General features: G+C 42.3%; 1 protein-coding gene across 4 annotated transcripts in view; it reads left to right on the forward strand.

The window, feature by feature from the left end:
• tbce (tubulin folding cofactor E) overlaps positions 1-15,163 on the forward strand; it is a 69,626-nt gene that overhangs the window by 43,099 nt on the left and 11,364 nt on the right. For all 4 annotated transcript variants that reach the window (XM_068020545.1, XM_068020556.1, XM_068020574.1 and 1 more), the window contains exons 11-13: positions 1,613-1,677; positions 5,725-5,877; positions 11,035-11,188. In XM_068020545.1, the coding sequence (XP_067876646.1) occupies positions 1,613-1,677; positions 5,725-5,877; positions 11,035-11,188 (372 nt within the window). The remainder of the gene's footprint in view (positions 1-1,612; positions 1,678-5,724; positions 5,878-11,034; positions 11,189-15,163) is intronic.

A 15,163-nucleotide genomic window follows, 5' to 3' on the forward strand; every position in this document is an offset into this window, starting at 1 on the left:
AAAATTCTAGCTAGCTTCTCATACTCTAATTTCTTTCTCCTGATTAACCCTTTAGTAATTCTCTGCTGTTCTTTATATTCTGACCAATAGTCTGAACTGCCACTCATCCTTGCGCAATTATATGCCTTTCCCTTAAGTTTGATGCTTTCCTTAACTTCTTTAGTTAACCACGGATGGTGGGTCCTCCCCTTAAAATTTTTCTTTATAGTAGGAATATACTTATTCTGAAATATCCCCTTTAACTTAGCTGCGGGTATACTCAAGATTATATCACTCGTATAGCGGAAGATTGTGCCAATATTACAGGGATTTGCTGATCTCCTGCAAAGATTTGTGGGGTATTATGGATATGTATTCTCTTTAGTACTCCATAAACCTAAACTCTAAATCTGATTGTTTTAAATTGTTGTTTTAGTATCTTAATACTCTGTCCTTGTGAAGCAGTGGAAAAATTTACAGGCTAATTAATCTGACTGGGTGGTGTTGTCATTGTTTTTGTGTCTTCATGCTCTCCCCTTGACAAATAGTGACTTCAAAGGCTGATAAACAGTCTAACAGGTTGTGATTTAAATGATCCTTCCATGGCTGTAACTGTCCAGGTTAGTTAATCCTATACATCTGGATGGGAGGGTTTTATGGACTCCTGCATCCTATGCGATGGTGAGGGGCTGGTGGTGGTCACACATCCCCATCGACTCAAGTATCCCACTGGATGAATTCAGAGTGGGAGCTCTGGTCTCCACTCACCAAGACTACCTGTAGCAGGGAGCAAACCCTACACCTCCTGACTCAGAGAGGGGGAATGCTACCACTGAGCCAAAGGCTTCCAGTTAATATGGTTGTCACAATAAGATGGTGTCACTCTCCTCCTTCTCCCCTGCTCCGAGCGATGGAAGGCACTCCATTTCTCCCACCCCCTCCACCATTTCAAGCTAGCACTCTTCTTCCCCCTTCCTCCTGCCTTCCTGTTTCACACCTGGTCTTCCTCTTTTCTTCCCCCTCTCCATGTTAATTGTATATTAATTGAGTGTTTCATTCTAATCAGGTGGTGAACATTAACTGTGAAATCCCTTGTGCTGCTATATATAGGAGCAGTCTAAAACTGTGACTATTGGGTTTGGAGGTGCATGTTTGTAATATGTGTTTCTGTAAATAAAAGCTTATCAGTTTGTAAAGATTAGGCTTCAGTACTATATTTCACTGCCTGGCTATCTGAAATAGAACACCCATCCCCAATTATTCCTTCTCACCACTCCCCATTCCCACCCTCTGCCATGGGGTGTGGATAAGGGTTTGATCTCTAACACAGCAATGGCAGGAGTTTCACATCCATGGTGAGAATTGCTGCCCACAGCGCACAGCGACACTCGATCCCAAGTGCGCCAGTAGGGAGTCGGGAACAATCCAAATATTCATCCGTGACAAGCAGGCAAGGAATTCAAAATGGTGATTGTCCCCGATTGATCCTGTGAACTGCAGGTCAGTGCCATGTAGTTACATTGAGAGGGATATGGGCCTGCCATAATTTAGTTGCAGTTAAACCTAGTTGGCAAGTGTGAAATACATCCATTCCTAAGTGTTTTCAACCAGTTTTTTTTTTGTTCCCTTTCAGGTGGTAAAACAGCAATGTTTCCCAAATTGACATTTCTAGCAATCGATAAGAATCGAATCTCAGAGGTAAATATATTTTTAAGAACTTAATTCCATGAAACAATATGAGGAGTGGAAGTAAATCTGCTCATATTCACTCTAATGCTGTCAATACTGTTCCATATTTCTTCTTTAGTTTCTGTTCAGTTTTCTTTACAGTGCTATCCAATTCATTTAAAAGTTATTGTTAAAAATAGTTTGGAATCAACATAAACTGTGTGTTGAGTAACATGGTTTTGTAAACTTTTCCCAGCTCTTTCTCCTCTCTCACTGCACGTAATGACTCTCAGTGGAGTGTGGCCCTCTAAAAATTAGCCCATGCAACCACTTTTCATATATAAGCATGTCTGTGTGTTTTACTTCCCTGTGACAAGCCAGCTAGGCTTAAAAATTATTCACATAGTGTCAGCCTGGCTCAGTGGGTAGAACTCTCACCTCAGAGTTAGAAGGTCACAAGTTCAAGTTCCACTCCAGAAACATGAGGACAAAATCTTTGCTGCTACTCCCAGTGCAGTGCTGAGGGAGTGCTGCACTGTCGGAGGTGCTGTCTTTCTGATGAGACATTAAATCGAGGTCCTGCCTGCTCTCTCAGGTGGACGTAAAAGATCCCATGGCCGCTATTTTGAAAAAGAGCAGGGGAGTTCTCCCTGGTGACCTGGCCAATACTTATCCCTCAGCCAACATCACTAAAACAGATATAAAATAAAAACAAGAAACGCTGGAAATACTCAGCAGGCCTGACAGCATCTGTGGAGAGAGAAGCAGAGTTAATGTTTCAGCTCAATGACCCTTCTTCAGACCCTTATTTCAGATTTCCAGCATCCGCAGTATTTTGCTTTCAGTAAAACAGGTTACCTGGTCATTATCACATTGCTGTTTGTGGGAACTTGTTCTGCACAAATTGACTGTCATGTTTCCTACATTACAACAGTGACTACATTTCAAAAGTACTTCATTGGCTGTAGAGGGCTGAGGGATGTCACGAGGTTGTGAAAGACGCTGTAGAAATGCAAGTTCTTTTACTCTTTTTTTTTTTCCCTGGTATTCACCCAGTGAAATGCTCCTGCCCAGCGTCTTAGCTCACTGCACAGTCAGGGCTCCAGCATTGCTGCTTGTAGCCTACTTATTAATGTCGAGTAGCTGGAGTGCTTAGAATTGAAGCTTGGAAGATTGTTGTGCTTCATCTGTAGAGCTGATAATTGAGCCTTTAGCTTGCTTCCGTAACCCTGCAGACTTATCAATCGGAATTCTTGGCAGCTTACTTCAGTCGCTTGAAGTGATTTACTCCTCTAAGGCTTTATTTGGCAGCTTAATAATACCTTTCTCAAATACTTAATACTTGTCATTGCTATTTACACACTGTTTCTGCCTCAGATAATGGTCAGTCAGGGACTGTGCAACTTTGATGGAGGGTGGAGGGGGCTGGTGTAGTAAACCAGACCCTAAAGCTGTACTGCTAATGTACTGAAGTTGACCTCTCCCTTCTCTCCAGCACTTGGTTCAGTCTGGACTTGCCTGCACAGATCGCACCAGGCTGCGATTGTATTGCTCAGCGGAACAGTCTGGGCTAATCCCAGACCTGCCAATCAAATCTTCCAGAAGGTTCTGCAGCAGACTGCAGTTATATTCCTGATGGTGTCACTGTCTGTTTTTCAGTCCCATCAACTAGTGCTTTTAGCTGCCTGAAGATAGATGCAAGTTGTATGTATACAGCATAGGTCATTGTTAACAGTGCTCTAAGGCCATTTTAGTGACTCCGGGAATGAGGTGAAATGCATTCACATCAAAATCCTGAATACTGATTTTTAGCAATCCTGCTAAAACAAGGCTAAATCTTAATGATTTCATTGATAGACTGAATAAATTTCAATTAAATCAGTTAGAGAGTATGTTGTGTTTGTTATAGCACTACTGCAATAACATTTTGCATTTGTATAGCACCCTCTAACATAGTAAAATGTCCCAGGGTGCTTCACAGGAGCATTATCAAACAAAATTTGATATCGAGCAAAGAATGAGACATTGAGACAGGCACACAAACAAGAAATGCTGGAACCACTCAGCAGGTCTGGCAGCATCTGTGGAAAGAGAAGCAGAGTTAACGTTTCGGGTCAGTGAAGAAGAAGGGTCACTGACCCGAAACGTTAACTCTGCTTCTCTTTCCACAGATGCTGCCAGACCTGCTGAGTGGTTCCAGCATTTCTTGTTTGTGTTTCAGATTTCCAGCAGCCGCAGTATTTTGCTTTTATTGAGACAGGCAGTTTGTTTTAAGGAGGGTCTTGAAGGAGGAGAGCAAGGCAGAGAGATTTAGGAAAAGCAATCAAATTGTTGTGGTTATAGCACTGTTAGTTACAAGGCAACATTTAACACCACATCTGCCGTTTTAAATATGGTTTTTAGAGGGTGACATGCTTTACACTTGAGATTAGGTGAGGTCACCTCAATGATCGTGCTACCTGAAGGTAAGAACCAGAAATTAGTATATTTTCTTAAATATTAAACAGATAGCATAAGTGTTATCTAATCATTTATTTATCTTGTATTAAATATGGTATGTTAACACTCCAGACACTGATTAAAAACACCTGCATCACAACTAATACCAGAGCCAGAATGACTCTATGTTCTTACAGACAGCCCCACAAATAGCCATCATTTAAACTATAGCCTCGCCTGTAATTGACCCCATCATTCATTTCAAGAATGTCATGCAATTACTTTGTGAGGACTTAAAAGAGGAAAACAAGTACTGTATCGCAGCAGAATCATATATTATGCTGCACATAGTATCGCATATCTGTTCTTGTAGACTAGCCCCTGGGCAGTGTCCAGAGCCGTTGATAGTGATACAAGCAATGTGATAGGGTCCACTTTCTGTCCCTAAGGTAGCTCACTTCCTGTGTGACACCCTGATATCGCACCACTTCATTTGCTTAAACTCTGATCTGTGACAACTCAAAACAAACGAAAATAAACAGCTCAGTACGTTGAATTACATGGAATTTATGGCGCAGCAACAGGACATTCAGACCAAAAGGTCTATGTCAGTGTTTATGCTCCACCTGAGCCTCCTCACACCCTATTTCATCTCACCCTATCAGCATACCCTTCTATTCCTTCCTCCTTCATGTACTTATCTAACTTCCCCTTAAATTAATCTGTGCTGTTCATCTGAACTGTTCCTTTTGGTAGAGTTTTCCAAATTCTCATCACTCTCTGGGTAGAGAAGTTTCACCTGAATTCCCTCCAAGTGTTCTCTCAAAAACCTTTTATCTGCCATGTTTCTTTCTCACCAACTCATATCAAAGGCTAAAAGTTTCTCACAAAATAAAGACCTAAATTATTACTTATTGCACATTATTACAAATTGTTTTTTCCCCACATTGAATATCTGCATTCATATTTTTTAGTCTCCGGTCCCGATGTCTCTGACAAGCCTGGGACAGAGGAGTTGAGAGTGGGTTTACTAAAGGGAAGGGGTTTCAGCAGCAGGTTTTTAAGGGGTGAGAGGGTTCAGTACTTGAGTGGAGGGAGCCAGTTGTGATGTCACCTGACTTCCCCTTGGTGTCTGCTGCACTTAAGTTACAAATAATACATTAACTCCCATTCGCACCACAACAAGCAGATCCTGACTCTGACTAGTGTCTATTCTATTTGATCTAGCCCTCTTCTCCATCAAGGCAATTTAAATGTTCCTTTCTGCCCAAAATCTCTACCCCGCCCCCAACACATACATTGTACTTTTATTCTCACTGAGGATATAACCAGTATTTCATATTTTGCTGTATTTAGAAGCTACTGATTCACAACATGCTATCTATACCTTTCTAGCTACATACAGTGAATATGTTAACAAGTGAACACAGTATCCTTGATCAACTATGACGATGGTAATGAGAAATTCACAAACAGTCTGTTCCATCATAAATCCTGGCAATCTCGCTCAAGGAAATTCTGTTCTTATTTTTCCCAGAAGGCTACAATATTCTGAAATGTTGTACACAGTGTCTTGCTTGAGGAAAATGTAATGACTTAAAGCTCACAGGGAGTGCTCTCTTCCTTTGTATTCTCAAGTTTTCAACCGTCAATGAGTTAAACAAATTACAGAGCTTAGAACAGCTGAAATTTAGTGACTATGCGATGGTGGAGTGTGAGAAGAACCCAAAGACTGTGCGGCAGCTGATCATCGCAAAGCTAGGACATCTGAATGTATTAAACAGAACAGACGTAAGTGTCTTTACATAGAATTACATAGAATGTACAGCTCAGAAACAGGCCATTTGGCACAACTGCCAGTTGTGTTTATGGTGTTTATGCTCCACAAAAGTCTCCTCCCACCCCTCTTCATCTCACCTATCAGCATAACCTCTATTCCTTTCTCCCTCATGTGCTTTTCTAGATTCTCCTCAAATGTATCTATGCTATTCTCTTCAACTGCTCCTGGTTGGTAATGAGTTCCACATTCTTATCACTCTCTGCATAAAGTAGTTTCTTCTGAATTCCCTATTAGATTTATTGGTGACTATCTTTTATTCATGGCTTCTAGTTTTGGCCTCTCCCACAAATGGAAATATCTCCATGTCCACCCTACCAAATCCCTTTATCATTTTTAAAACCTCTATCAGGTCATTTCAAGCCTTCTCTTTTCGAGAGAAGAGCCCCATTCTATGTTGATTCCTTTGGGCCTTATTAAGAAGGATAGTCCCAATAAGCGGGGATTGAATTTCATAATGACCATTAGCCCTTGGAGCATAAAGGCTAAGTTTAAATACCAATATTTCTGTGTGACTTTATTTTTGAATATTCGTTGCTGAACATTTCTAGTGTTCTGTACCTGGAAGGGAATTTGCATATTTGAAAGCGACAGACAATGTTTATTATTCTCGCAATAATTTGATAATTTGGTGTACTGACTGCATTATTTTTTAAACCTACTTAATGTTAGGTTCCCTATTAGATCTGTCATTAGTCTAACACAGAGTCTTGATCGTGTGCTAATTGATAGCTGCACGTATCCTAGCATATGTTTGTTCCTCACACACTATCCTGTGGCCTATAAAGGGGTGTATGTACACAAATCTTTGAAGGTGCAGGACAAGTTGAGAAAACAGAATGTGGGATTCTTGGCTTTATAAATAGACAGAGTACAAAAGCAAGGAAGTTATGCTAAACCTTTATAAGGTTTAGACCCAGCTGGAGTATTCTGTTCAGTTCTGCACACCACAGATGCAGTTTAGGAAGGATGTCAAGGCATTGGAGAGGGTGTGGAAGAAAGTTACTAGAATGGTACCAGGGATGAGGGACTTCAGTTATGTGGAGAGACTAGAATAGTTGTGCTTGCTCTTCATTGAACAGAGATGGTTAAGGGGATATTTAATAGAGGTGTTCAAAATTATGAATGGTTTTGATAGAGTAAATAAAGAGAAATTGTTTCCAGTGGCAGAAGGGACAGTAACCAGAGGGCACAGATTTAAGATGAAGGGCAGAAGAACCCGAGATGATAAGTGGAAACATTTTTTTATGCAGCAAGCTATTGTGATCTGAAATGCAGTGCCTGAGAGGGTAGTGGAAGCAGATTCAATAGTAACATTTGAAAGAGAATTGTATCAATAGAATTTCCAATCATAGAATGATACAACATCGAAGGACATTCAGCCCATTGTGGCTGTGCCTAGCTCTTTCAAAGAGCTATCCATTTAGTCTACTGCCTCTGCTCTTTGCCCATTGTCCTGTAATTGTTTTCCCCCTTCTAGTACTTATCCAGTTCTCTTTTGAAACTTATTATCGAATCTGCTTCCACCACCCTTTCAGGCAGCGCATTCCAGATTATAACTCACTGCACAGTTTTTTTTTCACTCAATTACTTTTCTATTATCAATTACCTTAAATCGGTGTCCTCTCATTATCGACCCTTCTGCAACTGGGAACAGCTGCAGTTTCTCCTTATTTATTCTTTCAAAATCCTTCATGATTTTGAACACCTCTTAACCTCTCTGCTCTAAGAACAATCGCCCCAGCTTCTCCAGTCTCTCCACATAACTACAGTTCATCATGAAATGAAAGAATTGACAGGGGTATGAGGAAACAGCAGGGACTAATTAGATCGCTCTCCCAAAGGACCGGCACTGGCATAATGGGCTGAATGGCCTCCTCCTATGTCTTATGATTCTGTGATATGATTGTGAGATTGAGGTCGAAGGGCAGACCTTGCACTTTGTGAGGCCCTGTATGTCCAAACATCTTGGGGCTCCTTTAACCTCAGCTGAAATATTTTTATGCACTATTATCAAATTGCTAATTTATTGGTAGCTGAAGACCAGATTATGCAAGTTGAGCTGAAAAATGTGTATTGCTGTAGTACAAGCGTTCTTAAAGCTCTTGTCAATCCTCTTGCACGTGTTCCTTTAGTTTTGTTTCTTAGATTCACTGGTTCCCCCTGTCCTTCCCACCCCATTCTCTACCCACCACTGCCATCCTTTCTGGCTGCTCCACATTGCCCCATTCTCTATCGTTTTCTGTCTTCAGGTCTCCTGTTCATTCAACATCCTGTTCTAATGCCCTTTGTTTGACTAGAAATCTGTCCTCTCTCAGACTTACATCCTTATAGCAGGTGGCAACTTGTTAAAAGCATTCACTGGGTTTTCTTTGAGGCCTCAGGGCAGCCCGATTGAGGCTACGCCCCCGTGTAGTTTAGTGCCACTCACAAAGAGCGGAGCCAACCTACTTTATTTTGGACAAGAAATGCTGGAATCACTCAGCAGGTCTGGCAGCATCTGTGGAAAGAGAAGCAGACTTAACGTTTCGGGTCAGTGACCCTTCATCGGAACTGACAAATATTAGAAAACTCACGGGTTATAAGCAAGTGAGGTGGGGTGGGGCAAGAGATAACAAAGGAGGTCTAGATTGGACCAGGCCACATAGCTGACCAAAAGGTCAGGGAGCAAAGACAAACAATATGTTAATGGTGTGTTGAAAGACAAAGCATTAGTACAGATTAGGTGTAAATACACTGAATATTGAACAGCAGCAAGTGCAAACCTGAAAAAAAACAGCGGGTAAGCAAACTGAACAAACAAAGATGAAATGAAATAACTGCAAAAAAAAGATTGTAAAAAAAGAATGTTAAAAAAAAAAGGAAGACAAAATAACTAAAAATGAAAGTAAAATGGGGGGCTGTCATGCTCTGAAATTATTGAACTCAATGTTCAGTCCAGCAGGCTGTAGTGTGCCTAATCGGTAAATGAGATGCTGTTCCTCGAGCTTGCGTTGATGTTCACTTGAACACTGCAGCAATCCCAGGACAGAGATGTGAGCATGAGAGCAGGGGGGAGTGTTGAAATGGCAAGCAACCCGAAGCTCAGGGTCCTGCCTGCGAACTGAGCGGAGATGTTCCGCAAAGCGGTCACCCAGTCTGCGCTTAGTCTCCCCAATGTAGAGGAGACCACACTGTGAGCAGCGAATACAGTATACTACATTGAAAGAAGTACAAGTAAATCGCTGCTTCACCTGAAAGGAGTGTTTGGGGCCTGGGATAGTGAGGAGAGAGGAGGTAAATGGGCAGGTATTACACCTCCTGCGACCTTCCATGACGGTGCTTCTGATATGACCTCCTTTATCCTCAACTGAGGATTTCCCCCCACTGTGGTTGACAGGGCCCTCAACCGTGTCCGACCCATTCCTCTACCCTCACCCCTTCCCCTCCCTCCCTCCCAGACCGTGACAGGGTTCCCCTTGTCCTCACTTTTCACCCCACCAGCCTCCATATCCAAAGGATCATCCTCCGCCATTTCCGCCACCTCCAGCGTGATGCCACTACCAGTCGCATCTTCCCCTCCCTTCCTCTGTCAGCATTCCGAAGGGATCGTTCCCTCCGCGACACCCTGGTCCACGCCTCCATTACCCCCATCACCTCGTCCCCGTCCCAGGGCACCTTCCCCTGCAATCGCAGGAGGTGTAATGCCTGCCCATTTACCTCCTCTCTCCTCACTATCCCAGGCCCCAAACACTCCTTTCAGGTGAAGCAGCGATTTACTTGTACTTCTTTCAATGTAGTATACTGTATTCGCTGCTCACAACGTGGTCTCCTACATTGGGGAGACTAAGCGCAGACTGGGTGACCGCTTTGCAGAACATCTCCGCTCAGTCTGCAAGCAGGACCCTGAGCTTCCTGTTGCTTGCCATTTCAACACTCCCCCCTGCTCTCATGCTCACATCTCTGTCCTGGGATTGCTGCAGTGTTCCAGTGAACATCAACGCAAGCTCGAGGAACAGCATCTCATTTACCGATTAGGCACACTACAGCCTGCTGGACTGAACATTGAGTTCAATAATTTCAGAGCATGACAGCCCCCCATTTTACTTTCATTTTTAGTTATTTTTTCTTCCTTTTTTTTAAACATTTTTTTTTTACATTTTTTACAATCTTTTTCTTGCATTTATTTCATTTCATCTTTGTTTGTTCAGTTTGCGTACCCACTGTTTTTTTTCAGGTTTGCACTTGCTGCTGTTCAATATTCAGTGTATTTACACCTAATCTGTACTAATGCTTTGTCTTTCAACACACCATTAACATATTGTTTGCCTTTGCTCCGTGATCTTTTAGTCAGCTATGTGGCCTGGTCCAATCTAGACCTCCTTTGTTATCTCTTGCCCCACCCCCACCTCACTTGCTTATAACCTGTGAGTTTTCTAATATTTGTCAGTTCCGATGAAGGGTCACTGACCCGAAACGTTAACTCTGCTTCTCTTTCCACAGATGCTGCCAGACCTGCTGAGTGATTCCAGCATTTCTTGTTTTTATTTCAGATTTCCAGCATCCGCAGTATTTTGCTTTTACTTTATTTTGGAGTTTTGTCGATAATGATATTTGTTAAAATGTCTTCTCAGTTCAGACCAGTAAAGCTTCCTTTTTTGTGACTTCCCAACATCTGGAGACAGTACAGGATTAATCCCAGATGTGGAAGAGAGGGGAGGAACTGCAATGAAACACAAGTCACGACAAAAAAAAAACCCTCTGCTATATGCTACAGACCCCCTCCCGCCCCTACACGCTGGATCTTGGAGATCACTCAATTTTCTATTTGCATAGATTGAGCCATTAGAACTCTGGTTGTTGCATGTTGTCTGCAGTCACTGACGGAATGGCTCTTCCAGTTCAGTGACCTGCAAAGCACCCAGTTAAGAAATGAGGCAGCTTATATGAAAAAAAGGTTGATGAAGCCTTAAGACTGAAAGTACTTGGTAAAACTTTTATCTTGTTCTGATTTTGAATGTGTGAAGCAATTAACCATTCAGCTCATGTGGTCCATTAGGTGCATGTTTTGCTGTAGCTCCTTATGCATTACAATTCTCTATTGCTTTACTAACGTTCGAATGTGGGTGTAGATTTCAGCTGATGAACGGAAGGGAGCAGAACTAGACTATCGCAAGAGATTTGGGAAGGACTGGCTAAAGGCTGGAGGGCACCACGATCCTGAGCAAAACAGACCTGATAAGGAATTCTGTGCTGAGCATCCTAGATATCAAGAACTCATTGAGAGTGAGTAAATGGTTAGATAATGTATTCTCACATGTCGTATTGTCTCATGTCCCTCTCTCTCGTTCCCTGATTACATTTAACCAACTAGCCTCACTTTTTGGTTAGTGACTAACGCCCCCAAAAAGATGTTGAGACTGTGGGTGGGGTGGTGCCGGGGGGGGGAGTCAATTGAAAATTTCAAGGCTGAGATTGATAGATTTTAGTTGGGTAATGGATAATAAATAAATAATAAGGGTTAAAGGAGTTGAGATACAGATCAGCCATGATCTGATCGAATAGCAGAACAGGCTTGAGGGGATGAATGGCCTCCTCCTGTTCCTGTGGGTCATTTGGCACTTTGGGAAACTTCCTCTTTTTATACACAAATAGAAAGCTCGGGCATTCAGCAGTAGGATAATCTGTCAATATTTAGTCTTTCAGTTTTCATTACAATTATTAAGACAGTGTTTATTTTTAGCTACTTTAGAGTCCCACATTTAACGAACTGTAAGGATGAGTAATTATTTTACCTGAAATAAATGTATTATTTTATGCAAGGGGCTGATTTAGCCACAGAGTTGTAACAGTTTAGGACAGGTGTGAAGGAATATATGCTACCAAACAGCTAAACTTTTGTATGTCTACGCCATGTCCTTTACAGCTTTCAAAATGCGTTTCTGGGCTTTGTGTTACTGTGCAGAACTCCAAATATTCTTATTCCTGTTCATTATTCACTGGCCAGAGTTCAGATTGCCCTTTTGAGATACTGTGAAACTTGTAAATTAGGGACAACTTAGGGACTGGCATCAGCTGTTTTTCTTTGTATGTGTACTTATTTTCAAAATGATCACGTAAGACTTTTGTGTGTTAAGGTGGGTTGTTGACTAGCTTTTGACCCACAAGGTAGAAACACTGGCTTAATCAAGTTAGAGAGTTTATTAAGTACGGCAAGAATATACAAACAGCAGTAGTTATACAGCAGGATATAGGGTGTCCTCGATCCTTGCCTTCCGAGCTGCTGTGACGCCATCTTCTTTCTTGCCCCGAGTTGTCCCAGTACCTGCCATTTATGGTGCCCTCCGAGGGTTCCTTCCTTCCATATTAGATTAGAGTCACCTTTACCCTTTGGTCGAGTATGACCTCACCTTCTGTACATTGTCCTTTCTTGATTGGTTTATAACAATCAGATTACAGCAGATATGACCCCACCCTCTGTACATTGTCTCTGCAGGCAGCTTGATGGCTCAAGTCATTGTCACACAATGGGGAATGTTTGCTGACCCCATCAATATTCCAGTGTTGAATGGTCTCTGAATATCTTTATTTGTATTATCATCCTTCATGCGGCATACAAATCTATCCCTTATTGTGACTGAGTCTGTCTTAGTTGAAATGCAGAATTGGCATCCGGTCTCATAGCAATGCTACTTCTGCTATTGTTGTTACAGTAAACACTGTCTCCCACCATCTCCCCACTACAGTATACAAAAATATATTTCACATTTAACAATATGATTCTAAACACAAAGTCTATAACATAACTATTCCCGAGCATAACCGCAACATCACTTAAAATCATTCTAATTTAAAACATAGCATCTCATGTGAGTTTTATCAAACGATAACTTACATAGATTCATCCAACAGATAAAACATGGCAGAGGTTAACCCTTTAGTTCCTACAGTCATTGTATGTACTGTAAAAAAAGAATTTCAGTAGGATGCGGAGTTCTTTACCCAGCATCCATAGTGGCAGAGTAACTACTGCATCCTGGGACAGAGACTTGCAATCATTCAGTCCCAGATATGGAGCAGTTTCTCTGCTCACCATTCCACAAAGCCATTTATTAGCGAGAGACAACATGGTTTTGTGAAGGGGTGGTCGTGTCTCACTAACTTGATTGAGTTTTTTGAGGAAGTGACGAAGATGATTGATGAAGGTAGGGCAGTGGATGTTGTCTACATGGACTTCAGTAAAGCCTTTGACAAGGCCCCTCATGGCAGACTGGTACAAAAGGTGAAGTCACACGGGATCAGAGGTGAGCTGGCAAGATGGATACAGAACTGGCTCGGTCATAGGCAGAGGGTAGCAGTGGAAGGGTGCTTTTCTGAATGGAGGTCTGTGACTTAGTGGTGTTCCGCAGGGATCAGTGCTGGGACCTTTGCTGTTTGTAGTATATATAAATGATTTGGAGGAAAATGTAGCTGGTCTGATTAGTAAGTTTGCGGACTACACAAAGGTTGGTGGAGTTGCGGATAGTGATGAGGATTGTCAGAGGATACAACAGGATATAGATCGGTTGGAGACTTGGGCAGAGAAATGGCAGATGGAGTTTAATCCGGACAAATGTGAGGTAATGCATTTTGGAAGATCTAATACAGGTGGGAGGTATACAGTAAATGGCAGAACCCTTAGGAGTATTGACAGGCAGCGAGATCTGGGCGTACAGGTCCACAGGTCACTGAAAGTGGCAACGCAGGTGGATAAGGTAGTCAAGAAGGCATATGGCATGCTTGCCTTCATCGGTCGGGGCATAGAGTGTAAAAATTGACGTCATGCTGCAGCTGTACAGAACTTTAGTTAGGCCACGCATAGAATATTGCGTGCAATTCTGGTCGCCACATTACCAGAAGGACGTGGAGGCTTTGGAGAGGGTACAGAAGAGGTTTACCAGGATGTTGCCTGGTCTGGAGGGCATTAGCTATGAGGAGAGGTTGGATAAATTCGGATTGTTTTCACTGGAACGACGGAGGTGGAGGGGCGACATGATAGAGGTTTACAAAGTTATGAGCGGCATGGACAGAGTGGATAGTCAGAAGCTTTTTCCCAGGGTGGAAGAGTCAGTTACTAGGGGACATAGGTTTAAGGTGCGAGGGGCAAAGTTTAGGGGGATGTGCGAGGCAAGTTCTTTACACAGAGGGTGGTGAGTGCTTGGAACTTGCTGCCAGGGGAGGTGGTGGAAGCAGGTACGATAGCGATGTTTAAGAGGCATCTTGACAAATACATGAATAGGAAGGGAATAAAGGGATACGGTCCCCGGAAGTGCAGAAGGTTTTAGTTTAGACAGGCATCAGGTTCGGCGCAGGCTTGGAGGGCCGAATGGCCTGTTCCTGTGATGTACTGTTCTTTGTTCTTTGATCTTTCACAAGACCTGCTGTTGCCTTGTGCTGACCTGTTTGCCCAGTGTTTTAAGTTGTAAAAGGGGTCAGTGGCTGTCCTTATGTTTGTAATTTTCCAGTGTCCGTGATTTCAAAGTGTCTCTTACATATTTTACTATACAAGTTATTTGGGTCTCTCGATAAGTGTCTGTTTTTGGGGAGTGTCCATTTATACAGTTTCACTGTGGTTTTGTGTCCAGACGCATATGCCTTACCCCAGTCACGCTGTGTGGGCTGGGAACGCCCCCATTTCTTTTACCCCATTCTTCCCATCAGATTGTGTTCCCGTTCCTAAAATGCTAAGACATAAAACAATTGCAAGGTTAAGTCTAAGTGAGTGAATGAGGGACTACACTTGAGAGTAATGCGCTCAGTTTTGATCAATTTGATAATAGTCATAGAATATGAGGAAGGGTTAGAATGGGAGAATTTAAGCAAGATTCTCAGGTCTGACTACGTGTCCCTGTTGGAAAGTTCCAAAGCTTTTGTTTCGTTACTTGGATCTAAAACCTGACACTGAAGGATTACAGCATTTAAACTAAATGAATATGGGTAGCTGTAATCTATTAAAACTACAAAAAAAGCAGCGATTGCAAAAATGCACATCATCATTTGTATTTACAAGGAAATTTTCAAACCAATTTGTTTGAAGTATTCATTGGGTGGTGGGGGGGGGGGTCATGTGGCCAAGACATCAGAATGTGTCAAAGGACAAATTTCATTGCATTTTTGTACTAACTAACTATAGTATGATACCATGACTCCGACCCAGAATGGAGATGATTAGGTAATTCACCTGCCAGTCACACCTGGAGTCCACATTGCTGTCAGTGACTG

The sequence above is a fragment of the Heterodontus francisci genome, chromosome 3, assembly GCF_036365525.1.
Source record: "Heterodontus francisci isolate sHetFra1 chromosome 3, sHetFra1.hap1, whole genome shotgun sequence".
NCBI lineage: Eukaryota > Metazoa > Chordata > Chondrichthyes > Heterodontiformes > Heterodontidae > Heterodontus > Heterodontus francisci.